At 34.2% G+C, this 24911-nt stretch overlaps 1 protein-coding gene across 4 annotated transcripts in view; it reads right to left on the reverse strand.

Moving 5' to 3' along the window:
* LOC128992107 (cyclic nucleotide-gated cation channel alpha-3-like) overlaps positions 1-24911 on the reverse strand; it is a 233054-nt gene that overhangs the window by 114185 nt on the left and 93958 nt on the right. For all 4 annotated transcript variants that reach the window (XM_054415522.1, XM_054415521.1, XM_054415520.1 and 1 more), the window contains exons 2-4: positions 17870-18090; positions 15136-15526; positions 6261-6902 (exon numbers count right to left, since the gene is read on the reverse strand). In XM_054415522.1, the coding sequence (XP_054271497.1) occupies positions 6261-6902; positions 15136-15526; positions 17870-18090 (1254 nt within the window). The remainder of the gene's footprint in view (positions 1-6260; positions 6903-15135; positions 15527-17869; positions 18091-24911) is intronic.

The following is a 24911-nucleotide window of genomic DNA, read 5'->3' on the forward strand; positions in this document are numbered from 1 at the left end:
TTGCGTAAGGCCGGACTAACTGTTAATCCGGAAAAGGTGCAATTCGCCCGTGAAGAGATATCCTTCTTAGGTCATTTGGTTTCTGCCAAAGGTGTGAGCATTGACCCCGCTCGGACTCAAGGAATTAGAGATTTCCCTAAACCACGAGACGCTAAGGGCATCGCAAGATTTCTTGGAATGGTGGGATTCTACAGAAAATTTATTCCAAATGTTGCAGATTTATCAGTACCTCTGAATTCTTTAAGGAAAAAAGGAGCTAAATTTATTTGGGGCAAGGAGCAGGAATCGTCATTTTGTGCACTTAAGGAAGCTATCATGTCTCCACCAGTGTTAAAGGTACCGGATTTTTCACAACCTTTCATCCTTCAAACTGATGCTTCATCTCAGGCACTCGGTGCCGTACTCCAACAAGAAGTGGATGGCACTAGACAACCAATTGCTTTCGCTTCTAGGACACTAAGCCCTCAAGAGAAGAAGGCGTCTTCGATATATGAATTGGAATGTTTGGCTGTTGTTTTTGCCGTTGATAAATTTCGTAGGTATTTGGAACACTCAGAATTTCTTCTCGAAACGGACAATCAAGCACTTTCTTGGTTACTAGCTCATCCCCGTCAATTAGGAAAGATAGGCAGATGGGTCGTAAAACTGTCCGCACTCAAATTCAAAGTACAGCACATTAGAGGAACGCAAAATGTAGTGGCGGATGCCTTGTCTCGCATGTTTATTCAGGAGAAAGGTGATTCTCAAAATACAACTATTACCTGCAATATGTTACTCTCTGATTTCCCTTTAGCTTTCACTGCACTTCAAAAACATCAACAAGAAGATCCAGAAATTGTGGAAATCCTAAATAGGCTTAAAAATGGAGAAGTTTATCCACCGTATTTATTGTCCAAGGGAGTTGTCTGTTGCCGCCCTCAGAGGGGAAATCGAAGTCCTAAAGTTGTTTTGCCAAGCCATCTCATCCCCATGGTTTTCTCATATTTCCACCAATCACCAGTGGGAGGACATCTTGGAATATTAAAAACCATTTCCAAGATTCGCCAGGAATATATATGGAAGGGTATGGACCGAGATATCGCTAACAGGGTTAGGAACTGCAATCTTTGCTCTCTTAGTAAGCCTGCGCAGAATACCAGACTAGGCCTACTAGCTTCGGAAGTTGCTGAAAGACCCATGGAAAAGATATTTATCGACTATGTTGGACCTTTTCCTCGTAGCAAGACTGGAAATACTACTCTTCTTGTAGCAGTCGATGCATTTACGAAATTTGTGTGGTTATTCCCCATGAGGAAAGCTACAGCCCGACTCACCATAGAAATTCTACAAACTCGTTTGTTTCAACATTTTGGTAATCCTATGAAATTGGTTTCCGACAACGGACCTCAGTTCAGGTCCCATTTATTCAAGAGGATGTGTTTCGGTCAGGGAATACACCATTTTACCACTTCTCCCTATTACCCCCAGCCCTCTCATGCAGAAAGATTTAACAGAAATTTGAAGTCAGCGCTCATTGCGTATCACGCAGAACAGCAAGACACCTGGGATCAGAACCTACGATGGCTACAACTAGCTTTCAACACTGCTCTCCATGAAGGCCATAAGGCGGTACCTTTCGAACTCATGTTTGGATTCAAACCAAATAACCCTTTGTCAAATGTTTGGAAAATCACTGATTTGTTACCCTCCATACCAACCCCGGATGTCAAAAACCTGTGGTCAGCCGCTAGACGGAATTTAAAGCGAGCCCACGAGAGACAGCGGGATCGATATAATCAAGGAAGAAAAGAGAACCCTTTCAAGATTGGACAACTTGTTTTTTGCTTAGCCCATCCCCTTAGTTCAGCAGTGGAGAAACGTGCTGGAAAACTGTGCTATAGGTGGACTGGACCTCTAAGAATTTCTAAATTTTTGTCACCTGTTACTGCTATGCTGGTCGACCCCACTACCGAAGAGAAGTTTAGGAAGGCTCATATTTCACATTTAAAGCCCTACACCGGGGATGCGATGTTTGATTCAGGAAGTGAAAGTAAATAAGAATAGTGTGTCTTAGGACTGATCACCCTCAAGACTACGTTCTCTCTGAAGTTTTCTACATCTCTCTCTATTCTATACAAACATCTATCAGCGCTGATAACCCCAGTTCACCTATTCTGGAAAACATGATGAAACTTCAGTTATCACTTGTTACCTGTTTGAAAATTTTGAGCCTGATGTCTCCTTTGGGGTGGGAGGTTGAGCCGTGTCAGTCGGCTCAGTTTGAGAAAGGAGAGTATTTCTTATAGTACATATTGCGGCAGAAGCACTGTACGCCGACGCTCGCCAAAGGCCGTGGGCGAGTCCACTTTGTCTTTACTCCCCTTCTTCTCCGATTTGCTTGGAGACGTTCTCTCTCTTTGAAATCGTCCACCAAGATTGACGTTCCAAATTTTACCGGCACTATGGAGACTCAAGAAAGAAGATTTTCCAAGTTCATTTTGTTCGACCTTCATAAAATGCAATTTTAAATTTGTTTTTGACACCAAGCCAGGTATGTCAAATCATTGTATTAGATTAATTGTCCGTTTTTTCATTTTTAAACTTAGCCATTTTTTCCCTCAAACATTTTGTCTGTTCTTGAAAGCGTTCACAAGAGATTTGTCCTTTTTCTCTATATTTGTGTAAAATGATGTTTATAATGTCTTTTAAAGTTGTTTAAATTGTTTAACTTGTTTTGTCAAATGTTTAAAATTGTAGTTGTCAAAAATTTTGTGCTTAAAGTTAGTTTTTGTCTGGTCTCAGACAGGAAAATTTCATGTTGGTGTTCAGGACACACGTGTTCGACTTTGGTAAATTTGTTGTTTTTAATTATTTGTGTTGTTCTGAGTCGTCATTTGTTTGTGTTTACAGGTTTTCCAAACTAAAGTAAAGTGAAAGAGTTAGTTTTTCCTTTTAACAAAATCCACAGGCTAGGCCTAGGCTGGAAATTGTATTAGTATTAGTAACAGAAAACTGAATGAAAATATGTATTGTTTTGTTAAGCCAAGAAAAGCAATAGAGATTATTTGTTTAACCATGACTAACAGAGATTTAAATTTTTACTTAAAGTGTTATGTAAATTTAGCTCTGCCGTAAACTCCCGAAAGACCAAGTCTATATTCCTTGAAAGGGTTAGGTTTGATAATATTCTGAAATACTGATTATTTTCAACTTTTAAGTAGGCCTGTGTAATTTTAAAGGGCTCCTGTACTGGACCGACAGCAGCGGACACATCATGCCTCCTGATCCTGACCTAGTTCGGAGCAAGAACTAGTCCCCCCCGGACTAAACCAGGCCTAACCACAACCAACTCGCAGCGGAAGGACTTCACCCAGAAACATTCTACGAGAACTTTGGCCTTCTTCACCTCTACAAACCAGGTGCTATCTACTCCATGTTATCATTATTATTCCAACGTTTGCATTCAGCCTACCTTCAAGAACAGTTCATTTATATCAAGTTTTTCCCCAATTTAAAGTTTTACCGTTTCAATTTCTTAAACTCTGTAGCCTAGCAAATTGAGCTTAGTGTTTCCCTAACTAGGCCTACTTCTTATTTCTGGACTAAACTACAGACTAATAATCCCCTTGTGTTTTACTGTTTCAAATTAAATGTTTTTATTTCGCTATCGCTGCGAGTTGAGTTGTGGAACTGGAACTAACAAAAGTCAACAAGAATACATTATTTATATCACGGGTCTACGAGTTTTTTTTTAAAAGCTACAAGAATTCATGTATTTAGTAGGGTGTCACATTTCCTTGTTATTTCATTATTTTGTGTATGTACCATGTTATGTTAGTAATAGGCTAAAAATTTCTGTTCTAACGGGGAAACTTTCGGCCCAATTGTTCTAAATTTCATTTCGGTTCACGCCAGTACTAAATTCTTCCCCACAATTTTTGCCATTTTAAAAATTCTATTTCTTACTGTTTAAATTAAAATTCTATTCTGATGTTAGTGTATATTTGTGTATAATTGTCTTATGTTGCTATTTAAATATTTTCATGTCAATGTTGAGTGTAATTTTGAACTGTAAGGTTGTTCGAACGTTTTTCTTTAAACGCAACTTGTTATTGATATTTTGGTCAAATACTATTTTTAAATGATTTCATTGTAAGGTCATTTCAATTCAACGTCTGTTTTATGTAATATTTTCAATTTCTTGCCTTTTAAGATTCATATTTTTAAATTTATCATTGTCCTAAACCTTTTCCGAGTAGGCCTAACCTAACTTAAAGTAAGGATTTTCTTCTAGTTACCAGCTTGGTCCTTAAACTTAAACTTGAACTTCAACTTTTGGTAAAGTTTATATATACATAAATGTTTTAAATGTTTTGGTAAATGATTTAGGCCTAACACTGGTATTGATTTACATTCTAAGCCTTGTACCAATTTGTATATATTATTTCGCTGTTGTTTAAAGGCGCATATTTGTTAATATTTTTAATTGAGTTGGTAATAAAAGATGTTAATCACTTTTCAGTTGTATTTTTTGAACACCTGCAGATCTCTCATGAGCACAGAATCTTGGTAAAAGTTCCACGTACCATTTTGGGGTCTGGGAACTCAGTCATGTTTCAGTGTGTAACCATGTTTATGGACGGTAACTTGGTTAAGAGTGAAAGTAAAAGCACATCGGGGAACGGAACCTCCAAATAGATAATTAACGTGGAATAATTAAACAATGGGAAGCAGGAGCAGTTTATCACAATCATCTGTTATTTATTACATTCTGCCTCTCACAACATCCCCTTCCTCATTATCTAAAAAACATACACTTTTTCTTCAACAGTTTCTTGAGAAAACCCCCTTCTTTATTAATACAACAAAAGGATAGATTTTTGGACGTTATATTTTTCTAAGAATTTTTATTATTTTAAGAGAGTTTGTTTGACTACATGTTTGATGCAAACTTAAAATTTATTTTTGAACTAATAATTGAAAAAAACCTTTCGGGGGATTGAAAACAAGACATTGGCCTAGCTATATGTAATCTAACTACAAAGAAAATTTTCTTGCTATTACTATTCGAGTCATAGTTCATTTTATAATCCGTTCGGACTTCAAGTTTTACATGTTTCATTGAGCAAACATGAAAACAAAAAAGCTTAAAACTAACCAGCTGAACACTATCAAACACGATATTATTGTGCCATGACAGATATATGTAGATGAGGAATAAAAATATTGCAACAATTCCGTTTATAATTTGATAACATTTTTGTTGATTTTGATCTATGTAGCGTTCTCGATGTATATTAAGTTGAGTATACAGTATTTGTTTTATGTTTTTTTTTTTATTTACAAGTACACAGCATCCCTAAAGATATCTTTACAATATAATATTATTAATGACTCTACAATTATTAATAGTCTAACATTAAAATTAAAATTGAGATTACGAGAAAAGTTTTTAACAAAAATATGAACAATCGTTAACTTATAACGCCAGATAAGCGTTTTAATTCTCCACAAGTTTTATTAAAGTCGGTAAATTACAACCCTATTTAACGCAACAAAATGCTAATAAAACATAATTAAGAAGTGTTGGAAGCGTATTCTGTTGGCGGCTTTTGTAATTAGAGCTCTGTAATTTACCCTCTCCGCTGCCTGGTGATTTGTGGCGTAGTTTTAGTATCCTGTTTCGTTAACGTCAGCGGCGATTTAAATACCTCTTACGACATTTAAAATTTACAACGCTGCCTTATGTCCTTTATTTTAATGACACTATCTCCAAACATGGGTATTAGTATTTTAATCATAAAAAAATGTTCTCTCTAATAATTATTTGTTCCATAATCTATATTTATTCAAACGATTAACAGTATGTCAATTTTAGCTGGATACATGATTATACATATGCCGTTTATTATACTATGATAATTATTATGGCAATTTGTTAAAAATGATTGTGTCATTCACGAGTTTGTCAGGTCAGGTTACATTGGACGCCTATTGACTACTAACGAATATGAATTTATCATTGATTTTAGGTAATTTTAATGTTTCCGATCGATGTTCAACTCCTTTTAATTATATTAAATTATCAAATTTGGAACATGAAATGTAAGACATGTGATTAAATATATTGTACTGCAAAAATAGGTTAATAAGATCGTGCTATTTGAGAAATTATTTGACAATTCTCATTATTCTACTCAGTGTTTTCTTTGAATGCATTTAAGAAAATAAATGTCGGTTTGTGAAATATGTTTTACTATATACATTCTACAAAATCTTACCTTGAAACTCCTTCCTCGCCGCACTGACGCTCGTGACAATGTTCGCCACGTGACCCAGGACCGTCGCGAACAGCAGGAGTCCGAAGAGCAGTTGGAGGATGACGAACAGGTACTCGCCTTTGCTGCGAGGCCGCGGCAGGTCCCCGATGGTTGTCAAGGCGAGAGTACACCAATAGTAGCTCTGGAGGTACTGTTTCACAACATCAGCACTCTCACTGTCCATAAACACCCAGTTCTTGCTGCCAAACCCGTTGTTCTTGCAGACGATGTGGAACAGACACCCGTTCCAGTGGAAGATCACGAGGAGGTAGTGGATCAAACTGGTCGATCTGAAGAGGTTAGGGTAGTTCGTGTGTCTCTCGGTCCTATCCATGAAGGCCCAGAACCTGTAGATCTTGACGAGCCGGAAGGAGCGGAGGATGCTGTTGAAGCCTATGGAGAGATAGAGGAAGTCCAACGGAAGCAGACAGAGACAGTCGATGTAGAAAGTGGTGGAGTTCATGTAGTGATGCCTCAGCTTAGTCGAGTCTGTTTGTAGCACTCCGTCCTCCAGATAGCCCGTGCGGAAGTGGAACATGATGTCGACGAGGTAGAGGAGGTCTGCGAGGTAGTCGAGGCAGAACCAGACGAGAATCGAGTCTCCTGTAAGGCAAAAGAGTTTGTTTAATGATGGCCAAATACTCATATATGTAAAATTGTTATGTGGTAGAGATATTTTAATCAAATTTGAGATTTTTCATTCCGTACTAAGCTATTGCCATTTTACTAAAACTAATTTTTTATCCTCCCTTTAGCAGCAAACCTAATTACTAAAAAAACACCTAGTTCCAGTTAAAAAAGGAATAAATCTGACATTTTAAGGTTAAGGTTTTTAAGGTCTGACATTACTTTGGTTTAAATCCAAGCAGGCTAGTGGAAATTCGCCTACTATGCAAGTTTGCTTCGGTGGGGGTTTTTTTCTTGCTGTCTACGCGAATTTTACTCCTCGTATAAGAGTCCTAGGCTATTAATCTCATTTATAAATAAAAAAATGCAGATTCAACTTGAAAATCCGTGTTTAACAAATATGCCATAAAAACCTCTGATGATTTAAATTCCTAACAGTAACACAAAATATAAAAAATTAAAAAAAGCTTAAACGTGAACGTCATGGAAAATAAAATTTGTATTAACCAGGTCTAAAGAATTGCTACATAACCGTCGGCTAAAAAGCTATAAAGCTCAGATTGGCCTAGCAACAATCAGTGCTACCCTCATTTTGCTGTCCTAATGACTTTCATGTGACCTTTGACGGTTTCAATTCGTTCTAAATAATTTAATTTGAGTCTAAAAGCACAAGCCACGCAAATTATAGAACCAATTTATCAATAAATGTTCGTAGACTGTATAAGAAATACTTATTTGTTACAAATTTCAACGTTTAAATTCCAATTACTGTTATTCTTTTAATCACACATGACTTTTAACTGTATGACCTCATGTGATACTAATTAAATGTTTACTTTCTGTGAACATGTTTTGTCGTTTCGTCAAAAGGGAAAGTTTGCATAAAATATTATCAACGTTTGCAATCGGATAACTTTTGAGTTAGGTAACAGACCATTTTGTTATGTACAAGAGTGAGCTAGTCCAGTTGTAGAGCACTGCTCTTTAGTCCTTGAAGTCCCGAGCTCATATACCACCAATGGGTTTTATGAAATAATGTCGTAACTCTATGACGTAGCCTGAAGTAAATTGTCAAACTGTTCCATGGTAGCAATTCTTAGAATGTGAAGTTGGGACATAAACATTGTTTTTCACATCTGATATTGGTGTTTGCACTAGTTTACTACATAAAAATATCAACGTTCCATTGCTGATTTGGATGGCTTTAAAGCGTAATGCAGCGTATGATCATCAAAGGACCGTGATCATATTTATAATGACGTCATCAAGCTGTGATGGTTTGTGCATCATGATAATCATACCGTCCTCAACAGATAATGTTCTATTTATGGACGTTCTCTCATATTATCCGATCGTTTACTCATCAATCTGTGCCACCCCAATGAGCTGTAAGGGAATAGAATCTTGTATCAATTCCAAAGCTCTGATTCCGACTGTTAGTTTTAAATCAATTATCAGAAATTAGAATATTTGTACACTCATTTGTTAAACTTAAGTAAGTAGGGATGGATTATAACTTTAAGGTATGTTTTATAATCCATCCCTACTTAATTATGATTATTTACACAGGGGTATAGTGCATTTTAGTTTCTGAGCTTTCATTTAAGGTTATAAATTTTAATTTGGTTTATTTATATATCGTTCCGGAGTAAAGTAAATGATAAATTTCAATATAATGTATTCTAATTTTTTATACTTTTTGCCAAACGGTTCGTGGTTATGAATAAATATTAAATATGATTACTACAGTTTTATAAATATAATTTACTAAATTACCTGGTTTGTAAATGATAATTTAGGATAATAGATAGCAAAATAAATTTACGAATATATTTTAGTAAGCTAAGAAATAGCAAAACTCCCCACTGTTCATACTAAAGGAAAACTGAGAAAAGAATGGCGTACAGTCCAAATGGGGGAGTACAAGGATTCAATTGTTCAAACCAGGGAAATATTTAAATTATTTTGACATATCCATTCAAGGATGTATAAGATAAGATTAACATTTTTTAATGAAGTATGATATTCATTGTGAGCTTTAATACTATGATTAGGTTTGTAGCTGTGATCGTATTTTGTCACTGTATAGTAGGCCTAAGCTTTCCATATTAAAATCCCAGAAAAAGTCATGAGTCGCAATTTTTTAGTTATTGATACAATCAAAAACTAAAATGCTGGGAAACCAATTGCATTTCTTTTAAACACTTCTCGTATTTATTGGACATTTCGGGTTTTCGAGGAAATCAGTTATAAAATGAAAGGCCACTCTTTTATATAGAGGTTGTCGACGATGTGTTAGAGTTTATAATAGGCCTACGCTTTCCTGTCGCAGAAAGCTCATTAATTTAAGTCATCAGATAGGTTGACCAACCAGCAAATCATTCTGGCCACATGAGCTCATCAGAGTTTGTGCCTGATCAAAGTAATTTGACCATCCGTGCTAGTCACATTATCTCATTCCAACATAAACTAGACACTGATTTGTAGAACATTCTGCTTGGAGCTGTACTGTTTGCCGTTGCCCATAGCACTAGTACATGCTGTAATTAAGTAATATGTTATTTATTGGTCACGGATCCGTTTAAAATGCGAATCTAGCATGTGGCAATGAACTATTTAAGACAATCATTACTGATCGCCTGAAATATCAATTGCTTTAACTTGTACATTCATAAATAAGAACATTAGCATTTTGGAAGTTAAAAGCTGGTCAAAACGATTCTATTATTAATTTATAAAACACGTTAAATTAAGGTAGTAGTAGGAGAAGTGCCAAACCTAACCTGACAACATGTCAACGAATTGCACAAGTTTTATCGAGCTATTTTAACGTGGAAGAAAATATTTAATTCTTTAGACGTTTTGTTGTTGTTTTTTATAGGCTTCTGTAAAGACTCCTATACTCTTAATTGTGAGTCATATTTGCAAAATAAGACTCAATAAAAAATGTTTATGTTTTAACCCTACCAATACATTTAGAGCACTTTTACTATTTTAATATAAATCCTTGTTCCTACATAATTAAGTTAAATGGTAGCAAAACAAATTAAATTATAATGATGGATGAAAGTTTCCCTGCCAAAATTATTCATTTAAAAAAGTTTTTTAAAACCAATATTGCATTTCCTATTATTTTTATGCTCTAATAAAATAATGTTTTAAATTTGCCCAATTTAAATTAAATAAATTACTGCTGTGTTCCATAAATAAACCATCCATTGTTTCACTTTACCACGTGAAACCTAATTAACACTCATTAATTGTTATTTATCGGTTAGTTAAAATTTTACCCTGTTTTAGTCAAACCTAGTGTTGTAGGAACAGGGTTGTGCGTATGGTTTGTGGTTAACCAAAGTAGCACGATCAAACTTGCATTACGGTTGAAATGAATACCACATTTCAAAGTAATTAGTTGATTGTTGAATTGTAATGTTAATGATGTAATTCTACTGTTTACCTTTGTAGGTTTTCAATTTTGGTAATTATTCACATAATTTATATTCATACAACAATGTTATAACAATGTTTATACAGAAATATTTTTTAAATGTTTGTACGTATTTCACACAAAATCCTAAATCAGATTCAATGAAAATTATTTAAATTTATTCATCACATACATTAGCAGTGTATTGGGTGAAGCTCAACAATGTATCGTGTATAATCTCATCAAATGCAAATACCGTTCATAACGAATAGATAAATAGCAAAATGTAACTTTTAAAAAGGTCAGCCTATACCTGCCAACGAAATTCACATTGACTACAATGATCCTATTAAATCTGTTTAATTATATTCGATATGATTTTCAATGAAACCAGTTAAGATTAAAGAGGACCCTTTTCGTTATAAAATTTACCATAGTAAAATTGTTCTTAAATTTGCCTTGAATTTGCAAGGAATTTTTTTCACAAATGGTATTTTATTTAATCCTGGCAACACGGTAGTAAGTACCCTACAATTTCTGGACGGAGTATGGGTATACAGCTTCGTTTGAAGTAGACTCATCAAAGAACCACGTTGACGCCAAAGCTCTGTGACAATTTAAGCGTTTGATGACTTTTGGCCACCCTCATTTTCAAGAGAACCTATTTATGGACATTTATATTCATCTCTAGCTCGTTTGGTTATGGAATACATCGTTACACAGTTATTTATATACATGTGTTTGCCTCATTTTGTTGTAATGAACTACCCTAAGGTAATGTGAATTCTAATCACACATTTAAATAGTTATCCTGATTCGTTACAAATCATTCAGATAATAAAAAAAATAATACTAAATCGGTTACAATTTATTGCAAAATACTTCTACGGATTTGGTCAACCATTGTATTATTTTTAAATTGTTCTTCACCATACTGTTTTTACAGCTAAATTCAGCCTACCGGTTATAGCTCATCGCACGAATTTTAAACAAATTATACTATATTGTTTTCTTCTAAAACTAAACTTGAAATGTGAAAACTATTTCAAGAAATAAAAAGTAAAGAAATCTGTTACATTTTGTATAAACATTTACTATTTGTTATAGGATTCAATCACTATCATTTATTTATCCTAAAAATTGTTGTATAGTAATATTTAATATGTTGTACTAACTTACAATATTGAAATTGATTTTATATATGAACATCAATTTTTCAACATGAAAATTTAGGAGGCTGAAAAAGAGCTAGCAAAGAACTTAAGTAAAAAGCAATACTGTTCCCAGATAACATTTTCAACAAAATGTGCATTACAGTTTCAGTTAATCATACAAATCGTGAGTCATGACCTACTATATATAGAATACTTTTAGGTTTCATAGCATTCCCCATTCTTTTGTTGTAATGATATAAAATCAAATAATCTTGATGGTAAAGAGCAAGTTATCTAAGGTAGAAAATTGTTTCTAACCAATTGACGTGGAAAATTCCAATCGCAATTTTAACACCATCAAAACGTAAAAGCAGAAACACTGCAAAGCTCTTTTAGTTTTCATATACTTTCTCCGCTCTTTCGCTCATCAAAGTTCATAACTTCATTAGTGCTCACAAAGCCGGGCCTCTACAGCTGCGGGGAGAGTGGAGACTCCGAGAGATGTAAGTGGGAGGTTTCAGAGGCTCATCAACTAGTGACGTCATCAGCCTTTGATAATCCCGCTAATCTCCCCGCGCCTTTAGTACTTTTCACCAAAGCTTCTGACATCATAGTTGACATAAATAGATTTACTTTCAATGGCCTTTTTTCACACAGCATAGCCAAATATTAAGTCACCTTTAGTACTTTTCAGAAAACCTTCCTGATACTATAATTACTATAATTAGTAAAAAAGCGTAAACTTATGGATAGATAAGTAAACTTTGAGTATCCTTAATAAGTGTTCACACATATTCGACTTTTAATAAAATGTCTTGATATATTTGTTGTCGATGCTTTTATTATATTACTATAATTTCCTCTAAGATATTTTGAATTGTTTATAGACATATTGTAGAAAAGTATACATATACTTATATTCCCAAATCTTTTTCAACTGTTCATCACAAATCAAGCCTAAATCATTTAATTTTACTAAGATGAAACATTATTTTCTCCTAGTTTCAAAAGAAACGCAAACAACCAAATTTGTTTTCGGGCGGAAAAAATATTACTCATAGCATTTGTAGTCAAAACTGTGAAATAAAGGGCGATATAGTTGCATTATGGTGGATAATTTTTGGTGGTGTTTGCTATTCATACAATATGTTATAAAATATATTTGTTTCATAAACTATTTACCTGTTAACTGTCTCTACAGGTTATACAATTGCAAACTGTTATTAGTATTCTATTTAATACTAAACGTGTTTATAAATTATATGTAGAATTACAATATTGTTTTATACCTGTAAGAATATACAACTATAATTTAAAAACTATGCCCAGTTTGAATAGTTATGAGATATAAAGATTTTTCGAAAATAAACTACAATACATCGTACAAGTTAAACGAGCTAAAGGTTTATCATAAAAAGATCTTGTAATAGAAAATAAATGTCTAAACAATTGTAATTATTATATTTGAACAATTACCTAGCTGTTTCAAACTGTGGCTGATGTACTTGACACAATCCGAGGCTGGCATGATATTGGGAAACCACAACTACAATCTCACAAACATATATCGAATCGTATACCGGAATATCGGGAAATCTGTTTGTTTTGACTTTCATTGTTCTATTACACTTAATTATTTGTCAATGGTTTATATTTGAAAATAAATATTACTTTATCATTGCTTTAATGTTTCTACCGATATGTTTAATTTAAGAAGCAACGCTTAAATGTCAGGGGCTTTATTATCAACCTAGAACCCATACATTTTTCCTGCTTCAAATTAAAATAATATATATGTTTTTTTTTTACTTAGAAGAGAAAATTAAGGTAATATATTATTCGTTACAAAAAAAAAACTAAACGTGCATCTTTTACAGGAAATCAATATGAACTTCTGTTGGGTTGACATAAAAATAAAAAAAATACGATAGATACAATTTTTGGAAAGTTTGCAGTTATTTTTTCCTTTGAATAATTTCTTAATTGCCACATACACAAAACGAAAAAAAAACAGTACACAAAGTATGTCTCAGGCTTAATGAAGAATGTTTATCACAACAAGGAGTTCTATTTTAATCCCGATAGCCAACATGGTATGCGTTGAAGTGAAGTAATATCAAGGCTGGTCATATCACTTTAATCATGCCACAAACATCAATCCGATGAGTCTGGTCGCCAGCGGTTCAGTGGTTGGCCCGACTATTGAATGGGGCACTCAGCAACCAATCACTTTGAATCTGACAGTGGTTAGGTGGATACTGTGTAGAAGATAAAAATCTTAAAAATACAAAGCAGAGTAAAAATATTTTGCGCAGCAACGCGCGCCTGGAAGCTGCTATAATCTATACAAATTATTTTAATTTGTAAATTTTATTATTTTTAACCGTTTTTACTTATCTACTGCTACATAACTAGACTTGGCTTTACTATTTGGCTATGCTGTGTGAAGAAAATGCCATTGAAAGTAAATCTATTTATATCAACTATGATGTTAGAAGCTTTGGTGAAAAGTACTAAAGGCGCGCGGAGATTAGTAGGATTATCAAAGGCTGATGACGTCACTAGTTGATGAGCCTCTGAAACCTCCCACTTACATCTCTCGGAGTCTCCACTCTCCCCACAGCTGTAGAGGCCGGGCTTTGTGAGCACTAATGAAGTTATGAACTTTGATGAGCGAAAGAGCGGAGAAAGCACGAAAATATGTTGCGGAATCTCTTTTCACGTTTTCATGGTGTTAAAATTGTAATTGGAATTTTCCACCTCGATAGGTCCAACACCTTTTTCACACTTGGATAACTTTCTCTGAAAGCAATTTTTTATGTTCTTTTAGATGAACATGGAATTGCACTACACATATCTCGTGTAATTAAAATTAAGCTGGAGTGTATAGTTCATGTGTTTATGAGATAAATTTTCTTTCAAAATACTTTCACCGTGATTTACATCTTTTGGTTTGAAAACATTATTCAAAAACATATAATGGATCATAAATTTAGTAAAGTAACGACTTTAACCTGAATAATTATAACATTGGCATGATTATGACATAACTACTGACTGATAAAAAACTCTGCAACAACATATTGATCTCATATTCAGTGAAACGAAATAGCCTACTATTATTTATCCCTTTTAACAATACACATAGTGATCAAGCAAAGGACAGCATGTTAACCATTGCAAATTTTCTAGGTTAAAAGCTGTCGTGTTTGTGGGATAGGCATATCTGGGCATTTGCCTTTGCTTAGCCATGAGACAAGTGTAGATCAACTACAGTATGGTCCTCGAGAGTCTGCAGTTGAGGGAGGAGCCTATTTACCACGTGACTTCGAAAGAGCCAATGAGGGCCGCGCAGTGTTGCCAAATCTAATAGTAGTTGGTTTAAAACATTGTTTAGTACATTTTAATTAGTAAGCGTCAAAAATTAGTGAACGGGTGATGTTGCGACGTCGAGCTGGTCCAGTCTTGTTATTGGCTGCCGCCAAATGCAGACTCTCGTGGAAGATAGTGTAGTTATGTTTTCATGGCTACCCCATTGAATAAGGTATTTAACTTAACTATTAATATCAAACTAATAAATACAATAATTATCCAATCTATCCATTAAAACATCATAAACACAACTTACTATTAATTTCCTGGAAGGCGAACCTGTAGATGATGACCCAGAAGTTGTAGAGGAAGGCGAGAGACACGACCATAGACCAGTAGTAGCAGAGACGACCAGCGGGGTCGAACACGAAAGACCACTTGTGATTGGTCCGTACCCTGGGTGGGCGCCGGGTGTTGTAACGGGTCTCGGTGGACGTCACCGTGCCGTTGATGTTCCCGGAGGAGTTCCTGGGGCCGCCAGTCCACCGGGAGGTCTCGGTCTGTGCCACGGAGGCAGGGAGTTTGAGGCGACCTCGGAGGTCGCGCCGGCGAACCTTACGACTGAGGTCGAGCTCTGAGGCCGACGAGACTGCTGCTCGGTTGATGTATGCGGCGGACAAGGAGTCTCGCGAGGAGGAAAAGTATCTCTGAAACATAGTTAGGTGTTAGAAGAGAAGAAGTAAAAATTAAATTCCATCAGAGAAAACATCTTGGGAGGGATGTATGCCTGGAAAATATTCAGTATTAGTTGGTTTATGGAACATAAAGTAATTGGAGAAGTATCTTGGTGACAGATACATTTTAAGAATGGTTTTCTGAATATTTCCTAGTTTTGGATGAGAACCGTCAAAAATATATCACATTAGGTGATGCGAGAAGTATTTAACCAAATTGGGTGTTAGATGAGAATCATCCCTGGAAATATTATGCACTAGAAAAGTGTATTCGGGACTTAATGTGTAATGGATGAAAGATATTTCTACAACATTTTTATTAAGTGTTAGAGGAGAATTACCATTGTCAATACCGCTGCACTCGCCATCAGGACTATTATTGAGTTTTCCTCGGCCAGGGACACACTTACCGGCGAAACCGCCGGACGCCGGATCCGCCGGCACTTCTATCCCGGAGGAGGACGTTATAGTTAAATATAATTTTGGCAGAACGCAGGTTGTTGGTAAATGGAATAGTAAAAAGTGTATTTTAAAAAGAAAGATAATAGTGGTCTAGTTTTGTTGAACAACAGAATGTAATTGAAATGTGTTTACAAAATATATATTAACAAAAAACAGCTGAACATATGAACAGCAAGAAAGATAAATTAATATTTTAATAGTCAAATGTAAATTAAGTGTAAGTATAATGAGTGGTAACATTTTCCACCTCAAAGAACTATGTATTTCTCTACAGTTTACAGCTTTGTATTGTTTGTTGTTTTATTATTCTGCAACCAGACTTCATGATATTAGTTTCGAAAAAGTAATTTCACTGTAATCAGGACATTGTAGGACTGTTTATTACGAGGATAATATGAACGGCATATGCACATGAATTATGGGCCTGTATAATTAGTAGGACATAGGCCACTGGGTTAATTAATGCAGTAAGAGGTCAGTTATGCCCATAGGATTATGACTGTTTGACCCATAATAACCTCCCTAATGTGCGTTCTATAGTCGTACAAAATTGACTACAACTAAATTGGAACAAGGAAAAATCCATGATATATTTTTTCTATGCCTTGTTTATTAATATTTCGTAAAATACAGTAGCAGAAATATAGAGTTCATACTAACAAACTGGTCCAAATAACAAGCAATCCGAAGTTGACGTTCTATCTATCTGAATCTAGCATGTCAATATAAAATCAAACAACACAATTCACTTAATTACTTCATAATTTACTAAATATTGCATTGTCCAACAGTCATCTTAACAATAAATGTTATGTATTATATCTGTTAGTTTTGAATTCTACATTTAGTATTTTGCCTTCGCATATTCACTTCCATCCAACACCTTGACCTTTGATAAGTCACACTAGAGACAAATATATAATTTGTACAGTACAAGGTTAGATTATCATCCAATAAGAAAGAGCACCTGGTCATCAAAAAACAATTGCAGTCTATAAACATTTTTAAGCTAAAGGGGATTGCTTTCTTATGTCTGGCTGGTAGGCTTTTCGTCACTGGCAGCTGCTTGTTGGAACTTATTCTGTCTCTTAAAAATGTCTGTTATGGCACGAGAATTGTTTCTAAAACTGGCCATAGTGTTTTTGTCACATATCTGTTCCTTTTTTTACTGTCTACACTAGTAGAATTTTATATGAAATAAACCAAAAAATCTGTTCATAGCTGTCAAATTTTCTTTTGTTATGCCGGGGATAAAACCCGTCCCTCTCCTAGACATTGAATTGCTGGCTAACATGATATGTTTCTGTTTAATTGATGGGGCTTCTCAAAGCTGATAATTTAATTGGTTGCTCCCTTAAGAGTACTTGGAGCCTAGACGTTATAGCTCATAGCACAATTAAAAAAAAAAACTACAAAGACAATTTATAATCCCAAAGTGTACTAGATAATTAAAATATCATCACTTTGGCGTTTGAAAAAATATTTTTGGATTGTTAATAACTCTTCAGCAGTTGTTTAAAATCATCCAATATGGCGCTATCCTTCATGGACTCTTAAGCAGTTAATTTCATAAGTCCTTGATTCCAATGGACCTGCTACCGATTGCTCAATGAGCTAATAACTATTTTGGGTGCGCACATAAACCTGATACCATTTGCTGTATTGCAGGTCTAGGCCATCTGGACCTGACCTTTACATTCCGGCGGAACTGGCACTTTTGCTCAAGTGCTTGTCTTATATTTGGTTATCTAGACCTGACCCTGTTTGCTTGGTAGAGCTTGTAATTGTTCTGATTGCTCACCTGGACTTGACGTTGCTTGACAAGTACAACTTGTAATAATTCTAATTGCTTACCTGGACTTGGTGCTGTTTGCTCCTGCCGACGCCGAGCCTGGAGCTGACTATGTCCAGCAGGCTTTGTCGAGACACGGACTTGAGCGCCCTGCTGGGCTTGAGCGACTCGTTGCTGCTGCGGTTGCCGCCCGACACGTAGGCCACTGGGCTGCCGGTGTCAAGTCTTGTACCGGATGCGCTCAGACGCTCCCCGATCATACGCCCGGTAGACGTAATAATACCTGCAACGACAAAACAATAAGTATATCAACAATTACACATTGTACAGCTATTGTGGGGTCGATTGAATCTAAATTTTAACATAGAAGTCAAAATAGAATTAACGCTGTTACCATGAGAAATTTGCGCCACCAATTATTAAGCCTCCCCACGACGCGTGGTAGGAAGATACCACGAATGTCCTTGATTAGTGAACGGATCGTTGAATTTGCGACCCTTTGCGGACACTGTTCTCACTACGCATGTTGGTTTGTAAATTTCAAGATCCACTGATGGCTAGAAGAAAGAGAACATTTCAGAGTGCACCCCCCCCCCTCCTCCAAAACGCAAGCCAATGCCCTTTGATGTTTCATGAGTTTAACGACTTGGATAAACCGGAACGATCCGGAAATAAATAAACCACCGCTACATGGACCACGGACGTGATGTTCCCACGATGCGTATTCGTATTCATACGAGCCCTTATGATCAAGGACATCCGATCCATGGTATCGCCCTGCCACGCGTCATGGGAACGAGGCTTAACACAAATTCACAATGAGACTTGCTTAGCTTTATAATAATTCTTTATTAATATTTGGATAAAGACACGCCCCAAGGTTCGTATATTAAATGGTAGTAGTAATAATAATAATAATAATACTTCCGATATGCTAACGGTATTTACTTTAAAAAACATACTTCTCAAAAAAACGTATTTTCTTCATAAAACCATAGCCCAAGGAAATGTTTTTTTAAGATTTAAAATATTCATCCATAAAAATATTCAATATAAGGGGAATATCCATGGCAGTAAGCCCACCTACGTTTTACATCATTACTCAGTCGTCGAGTCGTCAATAAATAATTAAATGCGTGAATTTTTTTTTAACCTTAGTGAAAATAACCCTTTACTACAACCACTGAAAATAGCATATTAGTCAATGCTACAACACATATGATATACTTTTTATCAGTATAAGATCACCCTCTAAATGTTTTTTACATTTTCATTGTTTTCTCGACGTTCTGTAGGTAGTACTGTATAGAGTGGTATAAAAGGGTATAAACACAGCCACCTCTAATACTAGAGAAGGCTATGATACAAGGCTAGATGCATTACACTTGTTATTGTTACAGAATGCTATATGCGAGAGGCTAAAGGCCAGTTACCTCGCGTCCGTGTCTATGTCTGTTGTCATGGCAACCATGACGTCACCTGTTGAGCCGTGGGACTTTGTCAGCCTCCTATCGATTCACTTCCGGGACCACTTCCGGTATTTGAGTGATCCGCTATTACCAGCTTGTTACATGGCCTTTTCATTACACCTCTCCTGTTGCCATGTGATCCCTTTAACGTCCAATTCCCAAACAATTCCAGTGGTGTTAAGGACTTGTTCACATCGATTGCTCTTGTGCTGTTTACATTGCATTTGGTTTATGTTTGAGGGGATTGTTTCGTACCACCTACAGTATTGCAATCTAGGACAGTTATATACTTGGCTATTATTTGCTATGTCTGGGCCGATGAAGACTAGCACTGTTGGTGTACAAAAGGAGAATATGGTGCAAAGTAATACATAAAGAAATTTTCAATTATGATGAAATCTTTTTGCATATATTTTTTGAACGAAATGATTCTTTCAAAGGGGAGTCATAACGTATTTTGGGCACATGATTCTATAAATGTGGGCTTTTAGGGAAGATTCTTATAATAAACTATTATTTTATGATTTTTATGTATGGATAACTATTATAATGTCGTTTATTTTTATATAGATAAAAACCACAGATCTTTAAATTCGTCAAAAACGGCTAAAAACTAATAGGCCTATTGTTACGCTTAATGTTCTACTCTTACAACAGAAAAGTTATGTATTATAGAATTGTAGCAAGATACAAAGCAAGAGCCAAATGAAGCTAAAGAATTGAAACCGATATGATCTAGATCAAACAGAATTTCAGATTTGGTATCATAGTTAACGAATTTTATTTTTTTTTTGTCAGACGTTACATGAACATGTATGTGTGAATATAGACGAAACAGTACGTAAGAAAAACGTGTTTTTGATGTTTTTTACCTGTAAGCACGAATACATAATTTTAGGGACGCCTACAAGTCTTACACCAAGTCTTAAGGTCTTAAAAAATAGCATACACATTGCAATACAAGTGAAAACCCCTTTGCCTAAATAGTTCCCTAACAATCTTGTTCTAAGATGTTTTTGGAAATTTATTTCGCATTTGATATTAGATGGTCACCGAGAAGGTATGTGTGTTGAGTGACATTCGGAACACCAACATTCATAAAATGTTGATTTATAGACTATACACAAAACAATAAACACAAAGGGATCTCCTCTGGGTGTAATTCGAGGAGGACTGTAATATTTACGCTCCCTTCCACCAAGAGGGGTGAAATATGGGTTTACAGAACAGCTACTGCTGTCGCCGCCGCGCGCGCCTGCAAATGGGTCAGCTGGGAGGGAAATCAATACCAACCTTCCCGCAAGAAATACTTCTTGAGCAACAGGTTGCCGGCATAACCTTATACGTATGATTGTGTAGTTATGAAGCTGCCTATTTTCATTGTTGATGTTAAAGTAATTTAGTTCTAAATAATTTGTAGTTGATGATTTAAGGTTACAATGAGTTTTAGTTAGAGTTAGAGATGAAAATTAGTTGAGTAGCCTAGTTAAGCGCTAAACTATTAATAAGAATATAGCCTGTTTGATTCCGAAAAAATTCTGTATCTTTTTTTTAACAGGACTGTACTAAACTGGACCTAGCTGTTCTAGATCATTGGGCCAAGATAGCCGAAATCAGAAAAAAATGTTGCATTTGTAAAATTATCAAAACAACACAAATTGTTGATTTGATAAGCTCTTGTGGTGTTATATGCAAACTAGAATTAAACGGAAGTTTATCTATAAGGTAGTAATAACATGATCTCGGTTGAAGTAACCAACTGATCTTAGTTAGAAGCAGAACTATCATGCAACTCATTAAGCAATAATCGTTAATTCATGTTTGCCTTCAAATACTCCTGGTGTGTCGATTTTTTAATTTAATATAATTTGTGGTTACTTCAACTGTTGTTTGATTTTGAATTTAGCGAACAAAATAACCTCTGAACAAAATCTGTTATGTCCTGTAAATATGAAAACAAATTTAATTTAGTGCCAAAAAATAAATGTTGAATTAAAAAAGTTTTTGGGGAGTTCAAGTGAATTTAAATGTCATTAGAACAGTTATGTTGAAATTTGATTGTAACAACTCAAAACTTATATCATTTCATAAACATATTACATAACATGTCTATAAATTTGAACAACGACAACATTATTTCATTAATATTTTCCAATAGGTATTAATATTTAATCTAAAGTATTGAGTCTAGTTACAATTGGTTATATTACATTGATATTACAGTACGAACAAGTTGCGTTGAGTATGAGTTAGAATAACATTGACTATTCTTTGTTTGAAATTCATTGCTGATGATGGTGAGTTAATGTTGTTCAAAAGTTTATTGCGGACATTTTCTATCACGATGGTAAAAAATAATACTCAACGTTTCGGGATCTGGAATCTGATCCCGTTCTCAGGTGAAAAGGTTAACTGTAGATGATGTTTAACAAATTATCCAAACACATTTAGAATGGTTGAATGGAGATATGTTTTATTTTCACAAACCAATAGTAGAAAATATTTTTCAACTAAATAATTTTAGTATTTGTTTTTGAGATAGGGTTTTAAAACCATCGAGTTTAGAATCAAAACACTGGTTCCATTTTGTTTTAAAATCAGTAAACAAAGTTTAGGTACATGTCATACATGTACCAACCTGTAGATTGTTTAATAAATCGAAATATATTACCACTACCACTTTATGTACCAACTGTTTTGTACTGTAAAGTATACGTGTAATTATAGGTTTTAATGTTTAGTATACGTCTTATTATTCACACACCATAAATATTAATGTGTCACATTGAGTAGCAAAATTTTATTTAAGTAAGTATGTATGGTATTATTATTGTTATTTCATATGGTATGATTATTTTAAAACTTAGTATAATGTATCTTTGAAACCATACATAAATGTTACGAAATGTTTAAAATAATTAATTTGAATAATTAGGGTTTTAATTTTACTTCCCCGCCCAAAACGCCCGTAAGAGGAGAACATGTAAATTAAACCTCAAAGGAGTCGCAACTGCCGTTTTCCTGGTCTTTGTAAATTGAAATCTGAGTAATTTTATCGAGTTGTAAACGTGAACGCTCAAACTTTACAAATTCGTTTAACTAAAATGTGTTTACCATAATTTCCTTGAATAGTAAGTCACAGAAATGATGGTATTCTTGTATAAAAATTACAACTGATATGTTTTTTACCGAAAAATAAATCAAATTAATCTGGGGTATGTAGGTTAAATGTAACTTTTGTTTGGGGCACTTCAATCACCATTCGACCTTAGAGGATAGGAGTGTAAAAACGCTATAAACGAAGGAAACAAGGTCTCTGAAAGAGATTGGCTCTTGACGCTCAGACCTGTGAGCGAGGTTAGTTACTTTAAGCTTTAATAAAGAAATTATATTTTTAGTTTTTTTTATATAATAACTTAAATACGTCGTCTATTTAAGAGACGATTAGCGTTGTTTTGTAAGCCTTACAAGTAAAAAAAACTGACTTATGATTTATTTTCGAAACTGTAGTAAAATAAATTTTTAAAAATAATAATAAATATAATAAATAATAAAATATAATATAAAAAGATAAATTCTCTTTGGATGTATCAGAATTTAAGCAATATTTTAAGCAATTTTTTTGATATACGATTCCTCAAGTTACGACCCCAAATAACAATATTGATGTTGACTGAAATCTAGTTGCATAAACCTTTGGTAATGGTGGAAAAATTGGAAATATACGCAGCCCTAGTGGCCATTTAAGTGCGTTACACATCTTAAAAGCTATTCTGTGTCAGTACTGTTATGACTGTTATTGAAACATTTAAGTCAACGATTACATCAAATTAACATTAAAAATTACAATTAAATTGTTCAAGAAACAAATTTTCTACCGCAAATAAATTTGATAGTTGGCCCATGAGCTATATTCTTTACTTCATCGCATTCACCTGAGGTGACTGAAAACCTTCGAACCATATTCGTAAACACAAATGATTTGACTCGATGAGTTCTTGTGGTATAACGAACTCATTGTTGAACTTGCACACATGTACCATATTTCAAATCTCACTATATGTATTGGTTATTACCATATAATAAATAAATATTATATAGTTTAAAACTACAATTTTTACTATTTTCTTTCCTGTAATTTCAAGTTGTGAATGTTTTTCATTGTAAAGTGGCTATGCCGTTGGGAAATAAAATAAAATAAAATAAATAAATAAAATAAAATCAGATTCAGGGGTAGCAATTTAGTCTCACTTTACTCGACATTTAAAAATGTCCTATACATTATACCGGTAACTTGAATAATTTATATGGATATGGCAATTCCAGATGCCATTGGCAAAGTCTTTTTTTGTATTATCTTGCTGATTATTTCTGAAGTTTTCATACTTTATTGAGTTACCTAATTGTTCTTGCTAGTATTTGTTGAGGTGCATTCCTAAAAATTATTATTGTAATTTTTAAAATTAACTGTTTAAAATATTTTTTTTTAATTTTATAATTGTGTATGTTTAATTAAGCGTGACTAAAAAAGCATGAACTACATCGGAATCGGCTAGTCTGGATAAATGAGACGTAAAGATGTATTTTACTGAGGTAAAAATGAAATGGCGTTAAGACAATTAAACAAACTAAAGAATAATTTACTTTTAACAATTAATACAAATTTCTGAGAGGTCCCATTAGACAAAAAAATTAAGCAAAGTACTATTTATTTCACCGAAACTAAAATAACTGTTTCGCCTAGCCACACAGGTGTGAATAGTTGGTATCAATTTCAAATCAATAAGTTTTAGAGTTCCAGTGCGTTCGATTTGGTTTCAAAAGGATGTAATTAAATCCTATTCCCGTGGTGACAAATTTAGCGTTTCGCATGACGATAAAAAAACTGGAATTCTTGACACGTTTTGAACGTAACGCCAACGCCACATAAATGGTGAAATTAACTGCCATTGCGTGAGTTGTATTTTACATAATCCTCTTAATGGCAATTTTTTTACTAAATTATAAATTCTAAAACCATTATTTCGAGAACACCAGGACCTGTTCTAAGAAAAATATATTTTATATAGTATTTTTTAAATATAATATAACATATATAGTAAATAAATTTGCAGTGTATTAATATTAAACGTATTGAAAATTGTTTTAAGTGTAATAAGATGACCGACCATTGACCATGTAAGAATGATTTACCTCAATTTTCACAAAAATCCTATTTTCTAACAGAAAACACTATTAAATTATATTTTAAATTATGAACTATTCTTTGTGATTATTTACGTTTTAAAAATAAAAATTAAAACACTTCTTGATCAGCGTTGTAGCCTACGTGTAATTAAACTAAGCCTATATTATTTAGCCTATAAATAAAATAATTAATAATTAATTAGCCTATATATTTTTATGGTTTTTTGATAAAATGTCCTTGTATTAAATGTACGGAAAGAAAATAAAAGAAACGTCATATAACAATTTTTTATCGTATCTACGCCAGCAACATTTTTGTAGGTAATTTCAAAAACGTTTACGGGAAAGTGGTCCAAACCCATTAAAGTTTTGTACCAAACACTTGAAATATATATTTACGTTTATATCTTACTTACAAAAAGGGTAAATATACTTAAAAGATTATATA

This window comes from Macrosteles quadrilineatus, unplaced genomic scaffold (genome assembly GCF_028750875.1).
Source record: "Macrosteles quadrilineatus isolate MER2022 unplaced genomic scaffold, UCM_ALF_1.0 Scaffold_4__1_contigs__length_99947679, whole genome shotgun sequence".
Lineage (NCBI taxonomy): Eukaryota > Metazoa > Arthropoda > Insecta > Hemiptera > Cicadellidae > Macrosteles > Macrosteles quadrilineatus.